Raw genomic sequence first — 26410 nt, 5'->3', positions numbered from 1 at the left:
CTAAGTTGGGTAATGTCAACTTATATTCCTTTGGCTTCACTAGTGTCAATGCATAATAAACACAATATTTTGCCATCTAATTCAATAATAAAATAATCCACACTCCAAAGACTATTTTCCCCCTCTTCTGATGTAATAGGTATGCACTATAAAAATAATAAAAAAATGTCATGGTATGGAGAGATGCATGAATTCACTGGAAACACTGAATTTATAAACGTGTTACCATAATTTATGGTGCACTGAGCAGGACAGTAAAGAGTGGAAGTGTCACATGTGGTCACTATAAGGACTACTCAAGTCAGCGGTTTCAGCTTAAAAGCAGCCAGACAAAATGTAAACAAATTAGCATTTTCATGCTCCAAGACATGTTATTTATAAACAATGAAATTTAAATTTCATATAATTTTCAAGTGCCAAAAATATTATCCCCCTTTGATTTTTTTTTCAACCATTTAAATACATAAAAATATTCTTAGTTCATGGTCCATACACAAACAGGCAGCAGGGTAGACCTGGTGTGTAGCTGGTAGTCTGCAATACCCCTACTGTGGGAAGTGAGAAACTACTCAATATTTCTGATCATGTGGATCATTCTCAGATGATTAACCCAGTAAGCATTACATAGCATGAACTAGAAAAGGACAGGAAACAAAGAGAAAAGTTAGTGTAGCAGTTAAGAGTACAGTAAATGGAATCTGAGCACCTAAGTTTAAATTCCTCTCTTCAACATACACTATCTGTGTAACTTTGGATAAAACTTATTTTCTTAGAGCCTCAAAATACTTATCTACTATGAAGGATAATTGTACCTACTTGAAAGTGTTGACTTAAAGATTAAATTATATGATCCACATAAACTAATTATAAAAATACTTATGTAGTGCTCAATACATGTTTAACCATATACATTACTGCTAATTCATATTAGGTAATGATAACAGTCCAAGAGATGATGGCGACGACAGTGACAAAACAAAAACTGAAAAGGTAAAATCAACCAGATTTAAGAATATTAACGGAACAAAAAAGAAATGCAGAAATAGATCCAAATGCAGATGAGAATTTAGTATGACATAAACACAAAGTTTATCATTTTTGTGAGACATCCTTGGGAACGGAGGGCAGGACTTGTATAAATTTGGGAGTACCATGTGAATATAGAGAAAAGCTTTTAAAAGTTGGATTAAATAGACTTCAAGGAAAAGCAGGTAAGTGAGGAGAATAAACAGAAAAGGATATGGCCACTACAGTTAGAAATGGGAGGAATTAGAAGAATCAAGAAAGAAGATATAGGAAAAAATAACCTGAATAGAAGATCTGGCTCAGCAATTCCCATCACAGAAGATAAACACACTAATGGGTATGAAAGATTGAAAGGAAGTCACCTAAGAGAACCAAGTTCAAATGCAATGTAATGATTTAATAAGAAAACACTATTAAAGTTGAAAAATCTACTTACTGACACAGCTATCACTGTACTATCTGGCTTCCATTCAGCTTGCTTGTAGGATCCAAACTGAGAAGATGATTTTGCAGGTTCCTTGTAGGTTACGATTAACACACTAGGCTGAAAGAAGACAGTTGTGTTTTATTAATGTCTCATAAGAATATATAAAAACAAGTTTAAGATAATTTATCACAAAGTACTCAAAGTATTCTAAAAGTGTAATAAAATATAACAATCAAATATTAAATCATTAGCTTAAATTAATCCAAACAAATCAACTAAAAAGAACCAAAAAGAAAGATAATCTGAATAGGACTGTATCTTTTAAAGAAGTTGAACCTATACTCAATAATCATTAAAAATAAAAAATATAAAGAAACAGGCCCAGATGGGTTCACTGGTGAATTCTACCAAATATTGAAGGGACAAATTTAAGAAACAAATTCTCTATAATCTTCCAGAAGACTGAGCAGAGAAAATACTTTCTAACTCTTTCTATGGGGACAGCATCACCCTAATACTGAAACCAGACAAAGACATTACAAGAAAGGAAAACAACAGGCCAATATCACTGATGAACATAGCTGCAAAAATTCTCAACAAAATATTAGCAAATCTAATCCAACAAATGTATAAAAATGAATTATAAAACACAAACAAGTGCAATTTATTCCAGGTAAGCAAGGCTGGATCAACATTTGAACATCAATTAGTGTAATCCATCACATCAGTGGGATAAGAAAAATCACATGATGCTATTAACAGACACAGAAAATTAATTTGACAAAATCCAACACTCATTCATGATAAAAACTCTCAGCAAACTAGGAATAGAGGGGAGCTTCCTCAACTTGACAAAGAACATTTACAAATAACCTGCAGTTAATATCATACTCACTGGTAAAAAACTTAGTTTTCCTGCTAAGATCACAACAAGGACATCCCCTTTCACCACTCCTTTTCAAAAGCATACGGGAAATCCTAGCTAATACAATAAGACAAGAAAAGGAAATAAAAGAAATACACATTGGGGAAAAAAGAAAGATAACTGTCTTTGTTCATAGAAGACATGACTGCCTGAAATCTGAAAGAACCAACAAACATGAAAAAAAATTGTGAGAATAGGTGATTATAGTAAGGTTTCAGGATACAATGCTAATATATAAAAATCAATTGCTTTCACCCTGCCTGGTGTAGCTCAGTGGTTAATGTTGGCCCACGCACCGAAGGGTAGTGGGCTTTATTCTAGTCAAAGGCACATACCTGGGATTTGGGTTTGCTCCCCACTCCCAGGTCGGGGCAGGTGCAGGAGGCAACCAGTCAATGCGTCTCTCTCACGTTGATGTTTCTCTCTCTCTTTCTCTCTCCCTCCCTCCCTCCCTCCTTCCCTCCCTCCCTCCCTCCTTCCCTCCCTCCCTCCCTCCCTCCCTCCCTCCCTCCCTTCCTCCCTTCCTCCCTACCACTCTCTCTGAAAAGAAATGGAAAAAAATAACCTCAGGTGAGGATTAAAAAAAAAAATCAATTGCTTTCCTATATATCAGAAATAAACAAGTGGAATTTGAAATTAAAAGCACAATACCATTTGCATTAGCAACAAAAAAAATTTAGGTATAAATCTAACAAAGTATGTACAAGATATATATGAACAAAACTACTAAATTTTGATAAACAAAATTTAAAAAGAACTAAATAAATGGAAATATATTCCAAATTCATAGATAGGAAGACTCAACATTATCAAGATATTAGTTCTTCCCAACTTGATCTAGAGTCTACACAACCCCAAACAAAATCACAGCAAGTTATTTTAGAGATATCAGCAGAATGATTCTGAAGTTTATATGGAGAAGCAAAATAACCAGAATGGCGAATTCAATGTTGAAGGAAAAGAACTGAGTCGGAGGACCGATATTCCCAACTTCAAGACTTACTATAAAGATATAATGAAGACAAAGTGGTACTTGCAAAAAAAAAGAAAACAGATCAATGGAACAGAATAGAGTGCCCAGAAATACACCCATATAAATATAGTCAACTGACTTTTAATAAAGGAACAAAAGCAACACGATAGGAATTGGATTGTTTTTTCAACAAATGGTGCTGAAATAACTGGACATCCACTTTCTGGCACACAAGAAGATTCCAAGGATCATCTTGTACTTTCTCTGCCCCTGCCCTAGAATCAGCCATATTTTCCAGGGACTCCTGTTTCTTTTTATTAGAGAATAGTATTTAGAAAACAAGATCTAGAAACAAGATGTTTGTTGCTAGTGTCATTGCTTCTAGCTTCTAGGTCCTCTCAAAAAACACAGTGTAAAATCTATGTGCCTATACCAACCAATTTATACACATATACCTCTTTATATTTCTTTCAATATATGCATGTCTTTATGCACAGAAACACGTGACTTTAATAAGGCACAGCAGTTCACTCTAACCTTCTCCTTTACTTACTTGTAAATTTTTTCTGACAGTGAGAAAACTGGCTATAATTTCTTAAAATTAATTTAGTTCTTTGTTTGACCCTACTATATACATAGAATTGTTTGGGATTGCTAACTGTATCCATATAAAAAACTAATTTACAACCAGAATACAGTTTTTATGGATAGCTTCTTTTACTTTGGATGGTCAAAGTTATATAGGCCATCCCCTTAAAAGCTTTCTTTAATCTCTAAAAATTAAGTACAAATGTTTCTAAAAAGCTAACAATGCTCCAAACTCATTAAAACTGCTAGACATTAGCTGTTTGTACTTCAATTATCAACTGAAAGTTAAAAACAAGTACCTTGGGAGGAATGACATCAGCAAAGATAGCAGAATAGGAAGAGCTGGACTCTCCCCCGAACACACCCCACACACAAATACAGATTCAGCAACAATTCACAGAAAAAATTCCACTTTTGAGTATTCCAGAAACTAGTTGAAAGGCACCTGAATGCTGGATAAACATGAAATTAGACTCATCAAACCTGATAGGGAGATTCAGGACACACTCTTGTCAGAATTTCTACCCCCAATACAATGCCAAGAAATCCTTCAGTTCCCAGCTAATCCCCTAGGAGCAAAAGAGGTGAGCTGCATGTCCAATGCCCCAACCTTTCTACAAAAGCTCCCCAGAGAACTGGCCTCTGTCTTGCCAGACTGACAGAACCAGCATAATCTAGCCACCTTGGGGAGAATAGAGACAGTAGCTTGGACTGATAGTCACCCTATCTCCTCCCCACAGCTCAGCAGAGAGAGAGCAGAGGAAAGATTCCAGTTCACAGCTCTTTCCTGGGCAAAGAAAGCACTAGTCCACATGTCCAATGCACAAACTTCTATGGGGGCAATCCAAAGGAATGGCTTCTGCCTTGCCTGTCTTATAGTGCTGATGGGATCTAGAAAAATCTGGCTGTCTGGGACCTAAGTGAGAACAGACACAGAAATTTAGGAAGGCAGTTGCCATAGCCCCTGCCCCTGGCTTAGCACAAAACAAGTGGACAATAACCCCCAGCTTGCAACTTCTCTCTGGGGAGCAAGTTAGTCCACAGCTCCAATGCCCAAACTTTTCTGGAGGCTGCCCAAAGTGCACAGGGGGGTTCTGCCTTGCTTTTCACAGGGCATTGATGAGACCTGGCAAATCTGGTCACCAAGGAGCTAGTGAAAACAGAGACAGAGGTGTTTGAGTTGCCCTAACCCCACTCCTAGCTCAGCACAGAAGCACAGAGATTGGGGGGTATGGCCCCAGCTCCCAGCTTATCCTTTAGGAAGGGAAAGAGTTGAATCCAACTTTTCAGGATGAACAATTTTCAGTTCACTTGTTGAAGTGCACTTAGGGAACCCAGCATACTCTAGATAATGGATAACTGCAAAGAACAAAGGAAGAGCATTAAACTGACATGAGGTTTGAGAGGCTATCAGAAATCTCTTGCCAACTGACTGACTGGCTTCTAACATATGAGACCAGTTTGTGAAGACTGGGAGAGGTGGCTGCTCTGTCAAATAAGCAGTCACCAACACAGAGTTAATGAAGATAAAAAACAAGCAAGTATGTTCCAAACAAAGGAAAGAAGATAAATCTCCAGAAACAAACCCTAATGAAACAGAGACACATAATTTACCAGACAGGTAATTAAAAATAACCATCAGAAAGATGCTCAGTAAGGTCAGGAGAACAATGGATGAACAAAGTGAATTTCAACAAAGAGAAAAGAAATATAAAAAAGTAACAAATAGAAATCATGGAGTTATAGAATATAATAACTGAAATAATAAAATTCTCTAGAGGAGTTCAACAAGAGACTACATCTAGATAAGAAAGGATCAGCAGCCCTAGCTGGTTTGGCTCAGTGGTTAGAGCATCGGCCGAGGACTGAAGGGTATCAAGTTCAATTCCAGACAAGGGCATGTACCTCAGTTGTAGGCTCTATCTCCACCCCAGTCAGGGTGTGTGGGAGGCAACCAATCAATACGTCTCCCCCCCACCCCCTCTGAAAAGCAATAAAAAAATATCCTGGGGTGAGGATTAAAAAAAAAAAAAGGATCAGCAAACTCTAAGAAAGGTTATTTGAAATCAATCACAAGTGCAAAAAAAAAGAGTGAAGAAAGTTTAAGGGACTATGTGACACCAACAAGCAGACCAGTATATACACAGAAGAGGAGAGGAGAGAAGAGAGAAGTGACGAGAAAACTTATTCAAAGAAATAGACTGAAAATGGAAATGGACATCCAGATACAATACGTCCAAAGAAGTCCCAAAAAAGGAACTTAAATCCACACTAAGAGAACTTAAAAACTGTCCAAAGTAAAAGCAAAGAGAATATTTTGAAAACAAAAGAAAAAGGCAACTTGTCGGGTACCACAGAACCCCCGTAAGACTGTAAGTGGATTTCTCAGCAGAAACCTTGCAGGCCAGAAAGGAGTGCAATGATATATTCAAAAGCTGCCAAACAAGAATATTACATCCAGCAAAACTGTCCTTCAAAAATGAAAGAGAGTCTTTCCTAAACAAACAAAAGCTGAGGAAGTTTATCACCACTAGACCTACTTACCAGAAATGCTAAAGGGGGTTCTTTACATTGACATGAAAGGTCACTAAACAGCAATACAACAGCATAAAAAAGTACAAAATTGGTTGGTATGGGTAAATGTGTAGACAAATACAGAATACTGTAATACTGTAATGGTTAGGTGACAAAACAAGTCTTAACAAATTTAAGAAGACTGAAATCATACCAACTATCTTTTCTGACCACAATGGAATGCTACTTGAAACCAATAGCAAAAGAAAAACTAGAAAATTCACAAATATGTGAAAATCAAACATGTTCTTGAACAACAACAACAAATGGGTCAAAGGAAAAATCTAAAGGAAAATTAGAAAATATCCTGAATAAACAAAGACTAAAACACAACATACCAAAATCTATGAATGCAGCAGAAGTAGTACTATGAAGGAAGCTTATAGTGATAAAAGCCTACATTTAAAAAGATCTCAAAACAACCTGATTTTATACCTCAAGGAAATAGAAAAAGAATGAAGTTCAAAGTTAAATAAGACTAAAGCAGAAATAAGTGAAATAGAGAATAGTAAAGCAAAATAAAAATAACAAAACAATTGGTTTTTTAAAAGATAAACAAAACTGACAAACCTTCAGCTAGACTTGAGGCAGGATAGTTAAGATGTCAGGAGAATTTTTTTGGCAAGTGGGAAAGGGAAACTGAGGCAAACGGTTAGACAATAGGGCCAAAGGAGTCAAGCAATTTACAGTCAGCTAGTAAATAGCAAGAGCTTATCTTCCCTAACCAAGTACACTTGAAAGCAAATAGCTTATACCTCTCTTCCCTAACCAAGGAGTAAGTAGCTTAAATCACCATGGTAAGGGAGATAGAAAACAGATTCCCAATTAGTGCCAGCCAAATACAAAGACAGATGAAGTCAGGGGAGGAAATAACAAAAAACTCAATTAGAGTCAAACAAATCCAAGATAGAGGCAAAGAAAGCTGACCAGAAAATGACCCTACTCCTTCTACGCACTTATTTTGGTACATCAACATATTTAAGAATACACCTGGAAAAATGAAGAATATTCTACAGAAACCCTCCTTGAGATCTCCCCAAGGGTTCCGGCCAGCAAAGACACATAAAAGCCCTCAAGACAAAGGATGCCTCTCTGAAGCTCGCCCAAGCCTTATTTTAAGCAAGAACTTTTAATTTTCTTTCTCCTGAATTCTCACTGTGTCTAGCTTTAATAAAGTCTTAAAAAATGACCTGGACTTATGTTGTGAAATCTTTCCTGCATGAAGTCAAGAACCCATACACTACAGGCCAGCCTGATGCAGACTCAGGCCTGGCCCCAGTCTGGTGACAGACTAAGAAAAAAAAGAACTTAAATACAGAAATGAAAAGGAAGACATTGCAATTGATACCATAGAAATACAAAGAATCATAAAAAATGACTACGAACAGTTGTAAGGCAACAAGCTACTTAACTAGTAGAAATGAATAAATTCTTAGAGATACACAACATACCAAGACTAAATCATCATGAAGAAATAGAAAATTCGAACAGACCTATAATTTGTATGGCAATTAAATTTGTGATGAAAACCTCCCAACAAAGGAAAGCCCGGGACAAGATGGCTTCACTGATAAATTCTACCAAACATTTAAAAAATTAATGTCAATTCTCAAATTTTTCCAAAATACTGAAGAGATGAAAATACTTCCAAAATCATTTTATGAGGCCTGCATTACCCTGATGTCAAAGCCAGACAGAGGCACCACTAGAAAAAACCACAGATCAATATCCCTGGATACATAGAGATGCAAAAATCCTCAAAAGAATACCTGAAGACTGAATTCAATGACACATTAAAAGAATCATACACCAACCAGGTTTGATTTATCTCTGGAATGCAAGAATGGGTCAACAAACAAAAATGGACTAATGTGATACATTAACAGAACAAATAATAAAAATCACATGATGGTCTTAATAAATGTACAAAAAGTGCCTGACAAAATTCAACATCCTTTCATAATAAAAGCTCTCAACAAATTAGGAACAGAAGTGCTTCAACATTAAGAAGGCCATATATAAGGCCCACAGCTAAATCATACCCAGCACTAAAAAATTAAAAGTTTATCCTCTAAGATCAGGAAGAAGGCAAGGATGCCTACTCTCGCCACTTCTACTTAACACAGTACTGGAAATCCTAGCCAGAACCAATAGGCAAGAAAAAGAAATAAAAGGCACCCAAGTCTGAAATGAGGAAGTAAAATTCTCCCTGTATGCAAGCAACATTATCTTATATATAGAAAATACTACAGACTCCATTAAAAAACAAAAAACCCTCTTAGCACTAATAAAAAAAATTCAGTAGTTTCAAGATACAAAATCAACATATAAAAATCAATTGCATTTTTACACACTTAACAGTAAACAATCTGAAAAGGAAATCAGGAAAGGAATCCCATTTTCAATAGCACCAAAAATTAATAACATAATAAATTACTGACTGTATAGAGCTCGTGAGAGACTCGCACTCTGAAAACTACAAAATACTAACTGATGAAAAAAATTTTAAAAAACACAAATGAAAAGACATCCCATGTTTGTGGACTGGAAAACTTAACATTGTTAATGTCCATACTACCCCCAAGAAATGTACAAATTCAATGCAATCCCTATCAAAATCACAATGGTAATTTTTACAGAAATAGAAAAAAAAAATTTTAAATTCATATGGAACCACAAAAGATTTCGAAAAGCCAAATCAACTGTGAGAAAGAACAACAAAGCAGGAGGCATCACACTTCTTGATTTCTAAATATAGTAAATACTCAACGTCAGTCAGTTTGGTGACTTTAAGCGAAATGACACATAAAGCCAATTTTAACATAGGCTAGTTGATCTAAACAAGAGTTAAGTTCCTAGGGCACCTCATCAACATTATAACAAAATGATGTTATTTAAGGGCTTTCTGTATATTACAAAACTACAACAGTTGAAACAGTATAATACTGGCATAAAGACAGACACAGACCAATTAAAGAGTGAAGAGCCTAGAAATTCAGACATACATGTCAACTAATCTTCGACAAAGGTTCCAAGTATACACAATGGAAAGAGTATAGTCTCTTTAACAGATGCTGTTGGAAAAAATGGACAGTCACATGCAAAAGAATAAAATTGGACCTTTAACACTATACATAAAAATCAATTCAAAATGGATTAAAGGCTTAAAGGTACAAACTGAAACTATAAAACTCCTAGAAAAAATCATAGAGAAAAAGCTTTATAACATAGGTCTTGGAGATGATTTCATGGATAACACCAAAGCACATGCAACAAAAGCAAAACAAACCAGAGGAACTACATCAAACTAAAAAGCTTCTGCACAACAAAGGAAACATCAACAGAGTGAAAAGGCAAATCTATAGTATGGGAGAAAATATTTGCAAACCATGTATTTGATAATGCATTAATTTCTAAAACATATGAGAATCTCCTGTAACTACAAGGAAACTAATAACCAATTAAAAAAATAGCCTAAAGACAAACATTTTTCCGAAAAAGACATACAAATTGCTTAGATATATGAAAAAATGTTCAATGTTACTAATCATCATGAAAATGAAAATCAAAACCACAATGAGATATCACTTCATACCCATCACAGTGACCATTACTAAAACAAATTCAAAAAGTGTTGGCAAGGATGTGGAGAAATTGGAACCCTTGCACACTGCTGTTGGAAATGCAACATGGTATAGCCAATATGGAAAAGAGAGGTTACTCAAAAAATTAAAAATAAAACTACTATATAACCCAGCAATCTTGCTTCTGAGTATTCATCCAAAGAAGCGAAATAAGGACCTGGAAGAGATGGCTCTCCCATATTCACTCCAGTCCTATTCACTAGAGTTCTATTCACAACCATCAAGATATGGCAACAACTCAAATGTCCATTGTCAGGTAAGTGGATAAAGAAAATGTGGTGTATCCATACAATAGAACCCTACTATTCAGCTTCAGGTGAGGATTAAAAAATAAATAATTTTTTTAAAAAACAATAGTAAGATGTCCATAGTACCCAAAGCAATCTACAGATTCAATGCAATCCGTCAAAATCCTCTCACAATTTTTTTTTGCAAAAATGTGGAAGTTCACCTTAAAATTAATATTGAATCTCAAGGGGCCCCCAAATAGCCAAAAACAATCTTGAAGAAGAACAAAATTGGAGGCCTCACCCTTTCTAATTTCAAAACTTGCTACAACGCTATGGCAATCAAAACAGACCTACGAAACAGAGAGCCCAGGAATAAATCCTCGCATATACGATTGTAAGATTTTCAATAAGGGCACCAAGACCATTCACTGGATATCCACATAAATGGAAAAAATATCGTTGGGTAAGGATTAACAAAAATAAATAAATACAAATAAAAAATGTAATAATTCTTGTCTAAAAACCCCCAAAGAACAGGCATTGGCAAGAATGTGGAGAAACTGTAACCCTTGTGTATTTCTGGTGGTAATGTAAAATGGTAGAGCCACAGTCAAAAATGATATTAAGATTTCTAAAAAAAAAAGAAATTTCTATAAAAATTAGACATAGAATTACCATATGATTCAGCAATTTCACTTTGGGGGACATACACAAAGGAATCAAAAGCTGGGACTCAAACAGATATTTGTACACCAATGTTCACAGCAGCACTATTCACAACAGCCAAAAAGTGAAAGCAACCCAACTGTCCATCAATGAATGAATGCATATACAAAATATAACACATAAACGCACGCACACACACACACCTGAATATTACTCAGCCTTAAAAAGGAAGCAAATTTTGGACGTATTATAGCATGAAAGAGCCCTGAAGACATGCTATGTGAAATAAGTCTCTCACTAAAGGACAAATATTGTGTTTCCACCACAGTCAAGCTCATAGAGACAAAAAGTAGAATGTTGTTTGCCAGGGGCTGGAAGGAGGAGGAAATGGGGAATTATTGTTTACTGGATATGGAGTTTCAATTTGGAAAGACTGAAAAAGTTCTGCAAATGTCTGATGGTGATGGTTGTACAACAATGTGCCACAGAACTGCACATTTAAAATTACTAAAATGGTAAATTTTATCTTATATATACATTACCACATTAAAAACATGAAAGCAAAATGAAAGAGGCTGAAAAATTGCTATTTTACTACAATTAAATAAATTTCAACCTGAAGTGTACTGTAATAAAATCCATATTATAACTGTTAGAGAAACCATTAGTAAAGTAACTCTAAAAGTATAGTTAAGAAGTCAAAATAACTAAAGGAGTAACAGATAAATAAAAGACGTGAGAGATACAGACAACAAACAGCAAAACAACTAATGTAAAACCAACAACATCAATAATTACATTATATGTGAATAGACTAAACACTCCAAACAGCAGGGATCATCAGACTAGATTTTTAAAAACAGTAACAAAAAATAAAAAAGCCAAGATCTAAATATAAGCTGTCCATATAAGACAGCTTCAGACTCAAAGACATAAGATAAGTAGTTTGAAAGTAAAAGGATGGAAAAAGTATGTCATATAAGTGGTAGCCATAAGAGAACTGTAGTGGTAATAATATAAAAAATATACTTTAAGAAAAAAAATTAGGAGAAACATTTCATAATGATAAAGGGGTTAATACCAAAAGAACATATAATAATTTTAAATATATACAAACCCAAAATACATAAAGCAAAAACTGACAGAACTTAAAGAGGAAACAGGCAATTCAATTTCCACTCTCAATAACTGTTAAAACTAGACTGAGCATTATTAGCAAGGATATAGAAAATATGAACAATCATGCCGACCAGTTTAACCTAACATTTAGAGAACACTCTGCCAACAGCAGAATGCATACTTTATGAGTCCACATAGAAAATTTTCTAACACAAATGACACACTAACCCACAAAACAGATTTTAATAACCTCAAAAAAAAATAATATAAAATATATTCCCTAACCACATGGAATTAAGCTAAAAATCAAAAACAAAGATTTGGGGATATCCTCATATATTTGGAATTTAAACCACACATTTCTTAATAACCCATTATTCAAAGAAATGGCTTTTAAAAAGTTTAAAAACCGAACTGAAAACAAAATTCAAATACATCAAAAGTTACGGAATGAGGGGAGATGAACAGGCAGAAAACAGAGGATTTTGACGGCAAAAAAAGTATTCTGTATATTACAATGATGAATATATGTCATTATACATTTGTCCAAAGCCAATGAACATACAACACCAAGAGTAAACTCAGGTAAACTATGGACTTTGGGTGTGCTGGGGAAGGTGATAAAAAAGACATGAAAACCTGCTGACCCATGAGCCGGACCCAGGTAATTGGAGACTCCCCATCCTCTCCCCTATGATTTGCAATGTGCACTTGCTTTCCCTGCTCTCCAGAAGTTGTTCTAAGGATATAGCCTTGAGATAGAAATGTATTGTTGAGACTGTCTAGATTAAATACATGACTGACCCCAGTTAAGGCCTTTATATAAAACTTTTAAGATCTGGCAAGTGGATATGGTAATCTACTCATTTATGGCCACCCAAGACAAGCCTCATTAAGTTCCCTTGCTTATTAAAACTTCCAAGTACCAATCTGAAATGGTATGCCTTGTTCTTAGGTCTCCTATGCCCTCTGTATATGGGGGCCAGTTTCAGATTACACCAGGTAAGCCTCCTAGGAGGTTGAGACCCAACAGGGTGATTATGATGTCAATATAGGTTCATCCTTGACAAAAAAAATAAAAATTAAAAAATCCATTCTGATGAGTGATGTTGCTAAAGGGGGAAGCTATACAGGTGCAGGGGGTGGGAAATCTGTATACCTTCCTCTCAATTTTATTGTAAACCAAAAACTGCTCAAAAAAATAGTTATGGAGCCTGGCTGGCATGGCTCAGAAGTTGAGCACAACCTATGATCCAGGAGACTGCGTTTTGATTCCTGGTAAGGGCACATGCCCAGGTTGTGGGCTCAATCCCCAGTAGAGGGCGTGCAGGGGGCAGCCGATCAATTAACTCTCTCATCATTGATGTTTCTCTCTCCCTCCCTCTCTCTGAAATCAATAGAGTTGTTGTTTTTTTTTAAAGTTATGGAATATAGTTAAAGCAGTGTTTAGAAAAACTTACAGCTTAAGATGCCTATATTTTAAAGATAAAATAAAATTAATAATCTATGCTTCCAACCTAGCAAATATAAAGCAAATTAAACCTAAAGCAAGCAGAAAAAATAATAATTTAAAAAACCAACAAAGTAAAACACAAAGGATAGGCTAAGATCAGTAAAACCAAAAGTTGGTTCACTGAAAAGATCCACAAAATCGATAAAATTTTAGCTAGGGTGATAAGCGGATTTCCTTAAGATACCCTATTAATTTTAGGATGGGTTTTTATATTCCTGCAAAAAGCAAACTGGTGGGATTGCACTGAATTTGTAGATTGCTTTGGGTAGTATTGGCATTTTAACAACATTAAGTCTTCCAATCAATGATTATGGATGGGATAGCTTTCCATTTATCTGAGTCACCTTTAATTTCTTTCACCAACGTTTTGTAGTTTTGAACACACAAGTCTTTCACTTCCTTAGTTAAGTTTAATCCTAAGTACTTTATTCTTTTTGATGCTATTATAAATGGAACTGTCATCTTAATTTCATTTCTGGATGTTTATTGTTACTGTATAGAAATGCAACTTATTTGGTGTGTTAATTTTGTGTCTTTTAATATTGCTAAATTTGTTTATTAGTTCTAACTACAAAAAAACTACTAGAACAAACAAGTTTTGGCAATGTTGCAGGAGAGCAATACACAAAAATCAGTTTTATATCTATACTATATGCCAATAACAATATGAAAATGAAGTTAACAAATTACATTCAAACAGCATCATAAAAGATAAATAAAACATTTATGAATAAATTTAACAAAAGGGAAAGACCTATATGCTGGAAACTACAAAATACTGCTAAGAGAAATTTTTTACAACCCAAATAGAGAGACACTGAGTGTTCATTGACTGGAAGATTCTATCCTAAAATTGCAACTCTCTGTATTGATCTACAAATTTAGTGCAGTCCCCTGAATGTCCCAGCAAGGGTTTTGGGGATAGAAATTGACATGATGATCCTAAAATCTATATGGAAATGCAATAGTCTAGAATAAGCAAAATAATTTTTAAAACAAAAACAAAATAGGACTTTCACCACTCAATTTCTAAACTTGCTAGAAAGCTACAGTGTGATGCATGCATGATGACATATACTGATTAAGAGAACTGAACAGAAAAAAAACAGAAATAAACCATTATATTTATCAATTGGGTTTTGAGAAAAGTGCCAATGCAACTCAATAGTGAAGAGTCTTTCCAAAAAATGGTGCTAAAACAACTGAATCTGTATTCAAAAAAACAACTAAAGTTAGATCTTTGCCTCATACCATATATAAAATCAACTCAAAAGGCATGAAAAACCTATGTATAAGAACTTAAACTATAAAACTTATAAAAGAAAGCATAGATAACACTTGTGACCTTGGATTGGCCAAAAGTTTCTTAGATAAGATACAAAAAGCATGATTCATAAAAGAAAAAAAGATAAACTTCATCAAAATTAAACTTTTGCTCTCCAAAAGACACTATGAAGAAACAAAAGACAAATCACAGACTGTGAGAAAATATATGCAAATAATATCAATCTGATAAAGAACTTGTATCCGGAGTATATAAAGAACTCTTAAAACCCAGTAAGATAAACACTCCAATTTAAAAGGAGGGGAGCACTCTTCCTCCAGGGAGCACACCATTCCCTTGGAACCTCTCCTTCCCCCACAGGCACTATCCCCTAATCTCTAAGGGACCCCATGAGACTTGCAACCAGGGGAGCAATGGGCAGCGGCAGCTCATCCCAGGCTAACCCCCTGAACCTGTCTCCAAGGCCCTCTTTTCTCTTACTTCCCAGTGAGCCAAAGCAGCCCAGCCTAAGCTCTCCTGTTGCCTTCTCTGTGTCCTTCCTTGTTTCACTGTCCTAAGTATATTTTTGCTGCAGCCAATAAATTCTTGCTTGCTTTTCTAAATAATTAAAAAAATAAAAGGGGGGGAGGAAAGCCAATTTGCATAGACATTTCACCAAATAAGGTATTCAAATGGCTAATAAACACATTATTAATCATTAAAGTCACAATGAGATACCTCAACAAGCTCACTCAAATGTCTACAATAAAAGGATGCAGAGAAACAAAACTTCATACATTGCTGGTGGAGATGTAAAATACTACAGCTACTTTGGAACAGTTTGGCAGTTTCCTAAAAAGCTAAACATAAATTTGCCATATGACCTAGCAGTTCCATTCCTAGATATCTCCTCAGAAGAAATGGTAATATATATCCACACAAAGACATGTCAACAAATGTTTATATAGCAGCATTATTCACAGTGGCCCCAAGTTAGACACAACCCAAATACCCATCAACTGCTGCATGGATTTAAAAACTGTGGTATACTAATACAATGGAATACTCAGCAATAAAAAGTTCCACAAAAACATTATGCTAAATAAAAGCCAGACATAAAAGACCACATATTGTATGATTACATTTATATGAAATTTCCAGAAAAGTCAAACCCAAAGGGACATAAAGCAGGCCAATCAATGGTTTTCTGGGGGTTGGAGTGGAAGCAGAGGTTGAATGCAAATGGGGATAATACTTTTTGGGTTATTAATAATGTTCTAAAACTAGACTGTGAAGATGGCTGCACAACTCTGTAAGTTTACTAAAAATTACTGTGCACTTATTTTTTATATGTCTTTACTAATTTCAGAGAAAGGGAGGGGGAGAGAAATAGAAACATCAATGATGAGAGAGTCATTGATCGGCTGCCTCCTGCACGTCTACTGGGGATCAAGCCCGCAACCCAGGCATATACCCCAACCAAGAATCGAAATGCGATCTCCTGGAACATAGGTTGATGCTCAACCACTGAGCCACACACTGGTGCACTTACATATTTATAAACCTCAATAAAGCTGTTAGAAAATTAAATCACAGCAAATTCTACTGTAAAACCGCAATATCAAAAAAATTTCATATGTAAATTTATGTATAATTTATGATCGAAATAAGGCAAATCACTTGAGACGACAAATAGGTTTGTAATGGCAACCCAAAGGAAAGCAATTATTATAATGAACTTAAAAGCAAAATAAGATACCTTGACTCCAACCAACTGATGCTTGCTGGTCAATAAAAAAAAAATTAAGTAACTGTCTCACTTTGTAGCAAGTCTGAATTCTAGAATATTTAAAAATATTTTTAAATTGAAAATTTATTTTTCCTAATTTTATAAACTGCATAAAAACATTGTATTAAATATTTAAACATATAGTAAGAAAATAATTTTTTCAGTTCTTTTTTAACCCTTTTGGTTTAGATAAGGAAGAAATATGTATGAGGTGCTAATTTACTTTTAAACCGCTCTCATGTATATCTGCTAACTGCCCTTTTTAAGAACAGGGCAAGAGCCCTTAACAGGAAGGGATTTCCATAACATTGTTTTTATTGTATTTCCCTCATACAGTAACCCTCTATTTATACAAGTGGTGCTAGCTTTCCATTTCATAGTAAAGATATAAATTACTGTATTTTGAAAGGTAATCTCAAGTTTATGAGTTAGACTGGATAGGTTCTATGAGAACAGGGCAAAAATCACGAAAATTTGCTTCCCATTATGTGAAGCACAAACCGCACAGTAAGCTCAGAATGAATGTTTAACCTATAATGTGGATCATGATTCACAAGCAACTAAAGATGAGTGAAATACCTTTATTTGTTTATACTGCTTCTTTTTTGTGTGTCTTTCTTTTTCCATAGGTTATGTTTATAAAAACACATACTGGGAGCCAACAGTTCCCACTGATTATAATACTGCACAATAATTTAAGTTTTCATAAACTACAGATTATCTAATAAAATTAAAGTAGGTCCCTTTATCAGGTACCACTTTTATTTCCAGCTCTACTGATATCATTGACATAGAACACTGTTAAGTTTAAAACATACATGTTGGTGTGATACACTTGTATCTTATAAAATGATCACCACCATACTGTGAGCTAACACCTGAATCAAGTCACATAATTACCATTTCTTTTTTGTGGTGAGAACATTTAAGATCTACGCCCTTAACAACTTTCAAGTATATAATACAGCATTATTAATTATAATCACAACGCTGTACATTAGATCCCCACAACTTACTCATTTTACAGCTGGAAGTTTGTACTCTTTGATCAACATCCCACTTTCCCCAGCCCACCCAGCCCCTGGTAACCACCATTCTAGCCTCTGTTTCAATGATTTTGGCTTTTTTAGATTCCACATATAAGTGATATCATACAATATTTGTCTTTGTCTGACTTACTTCACTTAGCATAATGCCCTCAAGGTCCATCCATGTTGTTGCAAATGGCAATATGTCCTTCTTTCTCATAGCTAAATAATATTCCACTGTATATGCATATACATCTTTACCCATTCATCCATTGACAGATACTTAGGTTGTTTTCATATCTTGGCTATTGTGAATAACAAGAACTACTTTTCTAACATAATTTGGACTATATATAAAAAATGCTATTTAATTCACTTGTATTTATATAACCCTCTTTAAAGAAGTTTTTCTAAATGTAAACTGTAATTTGCCATACCATATTTTTAAAATTACATGTCAACACTTAAAATCTTCCAATTATTAAACCTTAAAAAAATTCTGTGTACACATTAGGACAGATATCATGAATTCATTTATTTATTTAAAAAATACTTATTAAGCATGTTTTGTGCAAGGCATTATAAATAATACAAAATAAGATCATTTCTGCCCTCCAAACAGTTACAATATAGTTGAGAAATAAAACGAACGGAAAACTTACAATACAAACAGAGTTCATTAAAAAAAAAAAGTATACTTCTGGTTATGGTAAATAAAGAATGACTCATATAGAAAGCAGAATTTCAACAGAAGCTAAGGATGAATAATATTCTGATAGGCAGAGATGGGGCAAGAGAGCACTCCAAGAGGGGAGTGTCTCTGATATCAAACTAAGGAGTTTGAACTTCATTCTTTAACCGAAGCTGAACCCTAACAGACTTCCAAGCAGTGGTTTATAAGGAAGGCTTTCTAAAGGCAGTGAGTAAAAGAATAGATTTGAAAGGGTGAGAAATGGGAGAGTTGGGAAAAGGTAGGTACAAATTAAATGTCCTTCCTGAGTTCACACAGTTAACTAGATACCTGATCCAACAACTCGCTTCTTTGAACACCTATCTCACTGTTTTCTATTATTAGCATACACCAACAAGAACAAGATTCTATTCAAAGACACATAATTTATTTCATAAGCTATTTTTATTAGCAACCTTTACAGTGATAACTCACAAAATTTTCATTTATCGTATTAACACACTAATGTCTTTGGAGAAAATGTTTTACTACATAGAGCATATCCCTTTATCCCCTTTACATATGGCCCATCTATGCTTTCTTTCACAGGAAGTGTTCAAAAATCCTGCTGAGGCTAATTTATATATTTGAAATAATGACCATAAAATTGAGATAAGCCTAATTTAGAATTACAGCATTCTAAGGTATCATTTTGTGATTCACATTCACATATGTAGACTTCCACATTAACAGTTAAATAGTATATCATAGGAATAATTCTAGTCTCTCTGGTACAGTGTAAAACAAAATTTATTTCACAGAACACCCATGTGAATCATAAATCATAATGTGTTTAAAAAACTCATCCTCAAAGCTGAAACTAGTTCTTTTACAATACCCTTTGCAGAAATACATCATCAACTGTCCCATGAATAAACTAGTCGTACCTCTGCCACCCCAATTTAACATACACATATCAAATCTTTTTTGAGCACCCTTTTTTGGGTTCAAAAATATCTAAATGATCTCTGTTGTAAACTCTTGAGTAGTTTTTAGAACTCCTAAGTAGAATCACAAAGTAGAGAAACCAAATTTACATAAAGTTACACTGAAAACAAGTTACACCCTCACACTAAAAATGAAATAACAAAGTATCCACAGAAACTCTTTTGTTCATAAACACATCTAAATAGTATTACACTACATTTCTCAAATTTGGAGTCTGGAAAGAATTTTGAAGAGATATGACTCTATAGCACTGGGTTTCTATTAGGTACTTAGGCTATATAATAGTAGCTATAGGAATATGTAAAAGTTCACTAGAAGACCCATGAAATGTACAGAAGTTATTCTTAGAGATTTCACTTTAATGTTTCCATAGTTCAGTTCTTTGGGGCATTAAAAAAACCAGGTTAGACTAATAAATGCACATTCCCTCCACAAGGCTAGGTTTCTTTAAAAAAAAAAAAAAATACATCCCTCCTAAGTGAGTTTAACTTACTGAGATCCAAAATTTGAAGTGAGCAAATTGTGTTATATCCTCTCATCTCCTTGATGTCTCTCCCTGTCTCTAAAAGCCCTCAAGTCGCTTTTAAGATCTCAACTACTCCGTAAAACCCTTTAGAGCTTCAAAATTTATTTTATAAAATTACTTGCATATACAACCTCTCCAAAATCAAAACTTTCATGTTCTCATGCAAACACCAATTCACACTAAATTATGTGGGAATAACTGATAGCCCCTCAACTTAGCTAGAGGTGTTTTCATGTTTAAAAGAAGTTTGTTAATTTAACTTTATTTTAACTTCCATAGTTTCAGTAAGTTTAGAAATTTAAAAAATCAAAATAAAAACTTTCAGATTTAGTGTAAAAAAGCACATCCCAGGAAGAGGAGACTAGAAGCTGGAATCTGGCACCTGTTCCCTATTCACCCAGTTACTGTTGTCCGCCATTCGCCCAGTTATATAATCAAAGACCTTGAAATCATCTGGTCCAATACTTCATTTTTAAAGTGGCAAAGCTTACTCCAAAGATCAAGATTAACCACTCATAAACCTATAGTACTTTGCGGCCTCCCCTAAGATAGTCTTGCATTTCATTTTACTCATACTTCTGAACCCATAGCTTCTCTACAACCGAACTTTTTGTACTCTGGACCTTAATGGTAGTGGCCCCAAGCCTTCTGTAGAAAGTAGCTATCCGTGTAGGGTAGGAGTTTGAATGAAAGGAGTATGAGTAGTTTTAAATTCCAGGACTGCCTTAGATTTACAGAGTATATGCATGGTAACTGAAAAAAACAAAAAACAAACGACTAAAAACCAAAAACCAGATAGTCTCAATATTCACAACATTGAGGCATATTTTTGTTTCTTTTACAAAGGATTAAAGTAACCTACAGGCTTCTGGTCTATTCGTCCGTCATATTAAGTTAAGTTCTGCCTAAAAACAAGTTAAGTCTGCCTTTTTGGAGATAAGGAAAGCTAAATTTTAGTCTTTACAATGTGTTACATTAGACTGAAATTACCTACTTAACTCAGAAGACAATTTAAAATTCAAGTTATAATTATTTTTTTCTGCAGGTGCTGTAATATAATAGTTACACACACACAAACATAAAAAAGTATCAATTAGCGTACACAATGTAAAGGAATTAGTTTCTCACTTAAGAACCAAATGATATGCAAGATATATATTCAAAAATGCAATCAAACACCAGACAGAAGTCACATTGCCAGCTTTATAACAGCCTATTGTGTTTTAATGTATATTTAAAAGTTAAATCGTCAAAACTTAATAGTAAAAGTCTGATTTACAGTCTAAGTATGATAGTCATACAAAGGAGATATGGTACCAGAAATGACTAAATCTCATCATTGCTTTTACCAGGGTTGCATGTAAGGATAGCCAAAGGCCTTGTCGGCATTCAAATGGTTAAACAGAGAGCTGAGGAGTTCAACTAATTTAACTAAAGCCAGTATTTCACATAGATCTAATAAAGCCAACGTCACAACCTATTCCCACATGGTCAAGCTACCTCTGAAAAGAGAAAAACTTCACTCGGACATCGATTAGGACTGCCTTATTTGAAAAAAAATAGACAAGAACACTTTTATACCCTATTCTGTAGCTTTTATAGACAGTTCGCAAAAAATATAGAGTGTATCCCATCCACTATTTTTTAAAGCTTTTTCTCTTATCTACTTAGTAATTAGATACAAGAAAGAAAACAAACAAACAAACAAGATTCACACAAAGCAAGAACAGAACTCAGTTTAATGCTCTACCCAAACCTTATTATTGCCAGGTGTTAGTACACGGGTGTAGCACCGACAGATTTGAGTTCTGCTTCTGCCCCTACTAACTCTCCCCCACCCCTGCATTCTCTACTGAAGTGTCCAGGAACAGCAAAGAAAAGAACTAGCTTGAAAGTGGGGAGAAGCCGGGGTGAGGGGAGAAGTTGCATAACCAGACCTTTAGGGAAAAAGAACGAACTCTGGCTGAGCAGTAGCTGCTAGAAAGAAGTTATCAGAGAGGCCTGTAAAGTCTGGCACAGGATAAGAAGCCCAACAGGCTTTCCCTAACTCCAAATCAACGGCCTTTAAAACGAGAGGGCTGGGAACACGACGGCGGCCAGATTTCTAATTGTGGAAAGTTTAAACAAATCTGTTCCTCGGGGAATGGGGGAAGGGAGAGGAGGGCAAGTCTGGGCTCAGCCGAGGGAGCGCGCGGGGTCTGCCCGGCGCACGGCGGTCCGTCCAGCCCGGGGAGGCACCGGGATTTTCGGCAGCAGCAGCGACTGCATCAACCCCGGAGCCCCAGACGGAGGACGTGCCCGGACCCGGGGTCCGAGGAGGTGGACGGACAAGACGAGTGGGTCTGCGCGAAGGGGCAGGAGTCCGGGACTCTGGGTGGAAGTTGAGGGCAGGGAGGTACCGGGACGCTGGGGAGGGAGCGGCGAGAGGCAGCGGGCGGCTCTACTTACTCGGCTGTACCAGATGCTGAGGCGGGCCGCGGCCAGCACAGCGAAGAAAGTCCTCTGCGGGTCCGACTGAACGTGGAGAGGCGCCTCGGCCGGGCTCCCCAGAGGGCAAAGCAGCCTCTTGGGCCAGCCGCTCAGGAAATACATGGTCCGCGCGGAGCCGCCGACGCCGCCGCGCCCGGCGGCCCCCGGCCCCGTCCGACACACTCAGCGGCCCGGGGCCGGACGCCCTCCTCCCACACCGCCACCGGCAGAGTCGGCGGCTGCGGCAGCGGCAGCTCGGGACATCTGCCCGCTGGCCGGGCCGGGCCGGGCCGGGCCAACGCGATGCTAAGCTACGAAGGCACCTCCGAGCTGACGGGGCCCAGTGTGGGGGAGGGGGGGAGAGTCAGGACGAGGAGGGGGCGGGAGGAGCGCAGAGGCCCGCCCCGGCCCCGCCCCGTCCTCGGGCCGCACGGGCGTCACCACACTGCGCCGCGTGGGAAGGCTGCCGCGCGCGCGTGCGCATTGGAGACTCCTCCCTCCCCTTAGCTCGGTACTCCGAAGCTCCGCCCTAATCTTCACGTGCGCCCTCTGCGCAGCGTCATCACGCAAGGGGCTTTGCTCCTCGCCCCTCTGCACCTCCCGCTGGCAAACTGGAGCGAATGGTCGGGCCGAGAGGGGTGGACCAGCGCCCGAGACTCCAAGGCAAGGAGGTGGAGCCCAGCGGGGCGTTGCTGCGGTACACGCCCCTCCCCTGGCCTAGCCGAATTTGACTTCCCTTCTGGATTGGTGAGGCCTCTAGAGACAGCGGCTGGCCGGGGAGGAGGGGAGATTGGGGGAGGGGGCTGTCACGTGACCCTCCCTGCTACAGTTTCCACCCCGGGCTCCTGGGCGCGACCTTAGTCCTGGGCTGTTGGGTCCTAGGCCCAGTGATGTCTTAATGTGTGCTGAGGTCTGCCGTGAAAGCTGGTAGTGAAATTCCTGCCCTCATGGAGCTTACGTCCTAGAGGGAGCCTTTATTCAATAAGGAAAGTGCCTGAGTCCTGTCCTCTGTCCTTCAGTACTAAATCTAGCATATACAGGGTGCCCCCAAAATGTATACACGCTGTAACAGCTGATAGCTCAATTTTGAAAATGAAATGTACTTTAATAAACACTGCCTTTATAATTATTCAAAGTGTGTGTATACATTTGGGGGGGACGCCCTATATTTTTTAATTTATTTGCAGTCATCGGTCCTTTTACCAGTTATGTTAGACAAGGTGAGGCTGGCCTTCTCTTTTGCACCCTCCGTAGGGTATGTATGGGAAAAGACTTGGACTTTATTTTAGAGCTGGAACGTCTTGAGACATTCTGTAGTTCAGTGTTTAACTTTTGGACCACAGGGATCACCTTAACAACTGTTTCTTTTAAAGTGTTGACCAGTGATTACCTGTGACTAGGTGGACAGCATGAGTAGAGATAGAGTGTGGAGTGGGAGGGGGGGAGTTTAGAATAAAAGACTTGCTTCTCATTGTTTACCTTTTTTGTACAGTTTGAAGTTTTCCATGTTTATATTACTTTTCAATTAAAATTGCTTGAGTTAGCCCATGTTAAAAACAAGAAGTTAACTCACGTTAAAAAGTAGCAACATAAACAACAAAAATAAGTAACTTAATCCATATCAGATGTAGCATTGTAGCTGGTATTCATAACAATATGTACCTTTCCATAATTTTTCTAAACATTCACTGCATTCCCCAGAAATTGATCAAAGAACCAGATTCCTCAAATCAAAGTTGAAACTGCCTCACCACTGCCAGCCTCTTGTGGTCAGACTCTTGTCTCCTTCCTGGTGTTCTCCTCCTCCCCGCACCTCCCCACTCCAGCACAGCAGCCTGGAGCATAGTAAAAATAATAAACAATGAAAATATTTGTCAAATGAACTATTGGATGAAATCCTGATCCAGCTGAACTACACCATTAGACAAAGAGCCCCAGAGAGGTTTCTTGACTTGCCAATATAAATTTATAGAAGAATAACAGCTGCATCATACTTTCTTCTAACTTACTCAGATTCATTTATGCACTTGGCAGAAAGAGAGGGGAAATGAAAATAAGTTACACTGCAGCAATTCCACTGGCAATTTTACTGAGAGTGTATTTGTCTCAGCTCTTGGTCAGAGGCTCTTTGTTCTCAGACTCCTAAGGTGAGCATCTTTCTGCACTGGTGTAGTTTAAGGAACTCGTGAGTAACTTGTTGCACTCAATTTTAACTTTACTTGCTTTGCTGACTTTAGACTGTAATTCCCCTGCCACACTCCTTTGTAACAGTTAAGGTTTACAAAATATTTTCAAATGTATGACTTGATTTAGTTCCACAGTAAATCTTCAAGATTGGTGTGGTTTATTCTCACTTTCTTTTTTAAAAATTTACTTATTAATTTTTACAGAGAGAGAGAGAGAGAAACATGAACTTGTTGTTTCACTTATGCATTCATTAGTTGATTCTTGTATGTGCCCTGACTTGGGGTCAAACCCAGAACCCTGGTGTATCTGGACAATGCCCTAACCAACTGAGAGCTATCTAGCCAGGGCTATTCTCACTTTCTTAAAGTGAGAATAACATCACCAGGGCCAGAGTGGTGGAAAAGCCTAAAGTCACAGGGTTTGAAAAGAACTTGTGTTCCTTCTACAGACCCAGTGATTTTTAGACTGGACTGAACTGAATTGTAGTAGTTGCTTCCTTCAGGGAGAGGGAGAGGGAAAGATCCTCTGGACCTTTCTCCCTGCAGGGGTGGGGGGATGAAATATCTGACCCCTTGCTTAAGAGTTCCCCCACTGTAATAGAAACCTCATGGACTGGATTTTCCAACTTTCAAGTATCATATTTCAACTTTATTTTATAAAATCGATTAGCAATTCCCATGCCCTGGATCTTGCTTCCCCTCCTTCCCCTACTCCATCACTACCACTCTCTAGTCAAACTTACTGAACTCTATTCTGAACTAAGACTAAGCTGATAAAAGAAAGTTAATAGGTGCATGTTTTCATCTATCAAACTCACAGGCTTTTTTAAATTATTATTATTACAAGAAATAATGTTGGTAATGGTACACAAAAACAGAGGTACATTTACAAACTCTTAGTGAGGATATAATGTGGTACAATATCTGAAGCATAGTTGTCATTACATTAAAAAAAGAGAGCCCAGCCCGAGTGGCTCAGCGGTTCCCAGTGGGGGTGTGTGCAGGAGGCAGCCAATCAATGACTGTCATTATTGATGTTTCTCTCTCTCTTCCTCTCTTTGAAATCAATAAAAACATAAAAATAAAATAAAATGAAAAAGAGAGAGAGCTTAAAAATATGCATACCCTTGGCCCCAACTATTTTTTCCTGTGATTATTTTCTAAGGAAATAAACACTGATACGTACAGAGCTTTAGCTTTAACATGCACTCCACGAAGGGGTAGCTAAAAGGAAATAATTTAAATGTCCCCCAAAAGGAGATTAAAGATGGCAGCGGACTGAGTGGAAGCTACACACACTCTTCCAGGACCAAATTGGAATTATAACTAAAATATAAAAAAAAATTCTGAATAAATGCCCCCCAGAAGACATTAATTATAGTCCTTCCTTACAATGGAATATTTTGTAAGAATAAAAAATTATGTTGGGAAAGAATATTTAATCATATAGAAGTATTTCACTATATACTATGAAGTAATGAAAGCAGATTTAAAACAGTACGTAAAATATTCTGTGTTCACGGAAAAAAAAAGTGCTTAGAAAGAAAAGGAAGAAAATGCACTATAATATTGGTGCTTACCACTGATTATAGGTGCTTTTTTATATTCTTTTTGGGGCTTTTGTATATTTTCCAAATTACCTTAAAGAATTTATTACTTTTTCAATGAAGAAAAAAAGTTATGTAAAACAGTTAAGTTGCATATGATTGAAAATGTCCCACTTGTCTTGCTCTTAGTGGGGCCTGCAGTGCTGACAAATCAAAGGGAATGATGTAGTAATTTGGG

The 26410-nt window shown here is 36.8% G+C and overlaps 1 protein-coding gene across 3 annotated transcripts in view; it reads right to left on the bottom strand.

Annotated features, from left to right (window-relative positions):
- The window catches only part of RIC1 (RIC1 homolog, RAB6A GEF complex partner 1), an 81910-nt gene extending 59124 nt beyond the window's left edge, over positions 1-22786 (bottom strand). For 2 of the 3 annotated variants that reach the window (XM_081151963.1, XM_081151965.1), the window contains exons 1-2: positions 22419-22786; positions 1463-1570 (exon numbers count right to left, since the gene is read on the bottom strand). In XM_081151963.1, coding sequence (XP_081008089.1) covers positions 1463-1570; positions 22419-22562 — 252 coding nt within the window. In that variant the 5' untranslated portion in view covers positions 22563-22786. The remainder of the gene's footprint in view (positions 1-1462; positions 1571-22418) is intronic. The other variant, XM_081151964.1, reaches the window with a different exon arrangement.
- Between the last annotated feature and the right edge of the window lie 3624 nt (positions 22787-26410).

The sequence above is a fragment of the Miniopterus schreibersii genome (assembly GCF_964146895.1).
Source record: "Miniopterus schreibersii genome assembly, chromosome: 11".
Taxonomy (NCBI): domain Eukaryota; kingdom Metazoa; phylum Chordata; class Mammalia; order Chiroptera; family Miniopteridae; genus Miniopterus; species Miniopterus schreibersii.
This window is presented reverse-complemented; position numbering and strand designations above follow the sequence as displayed.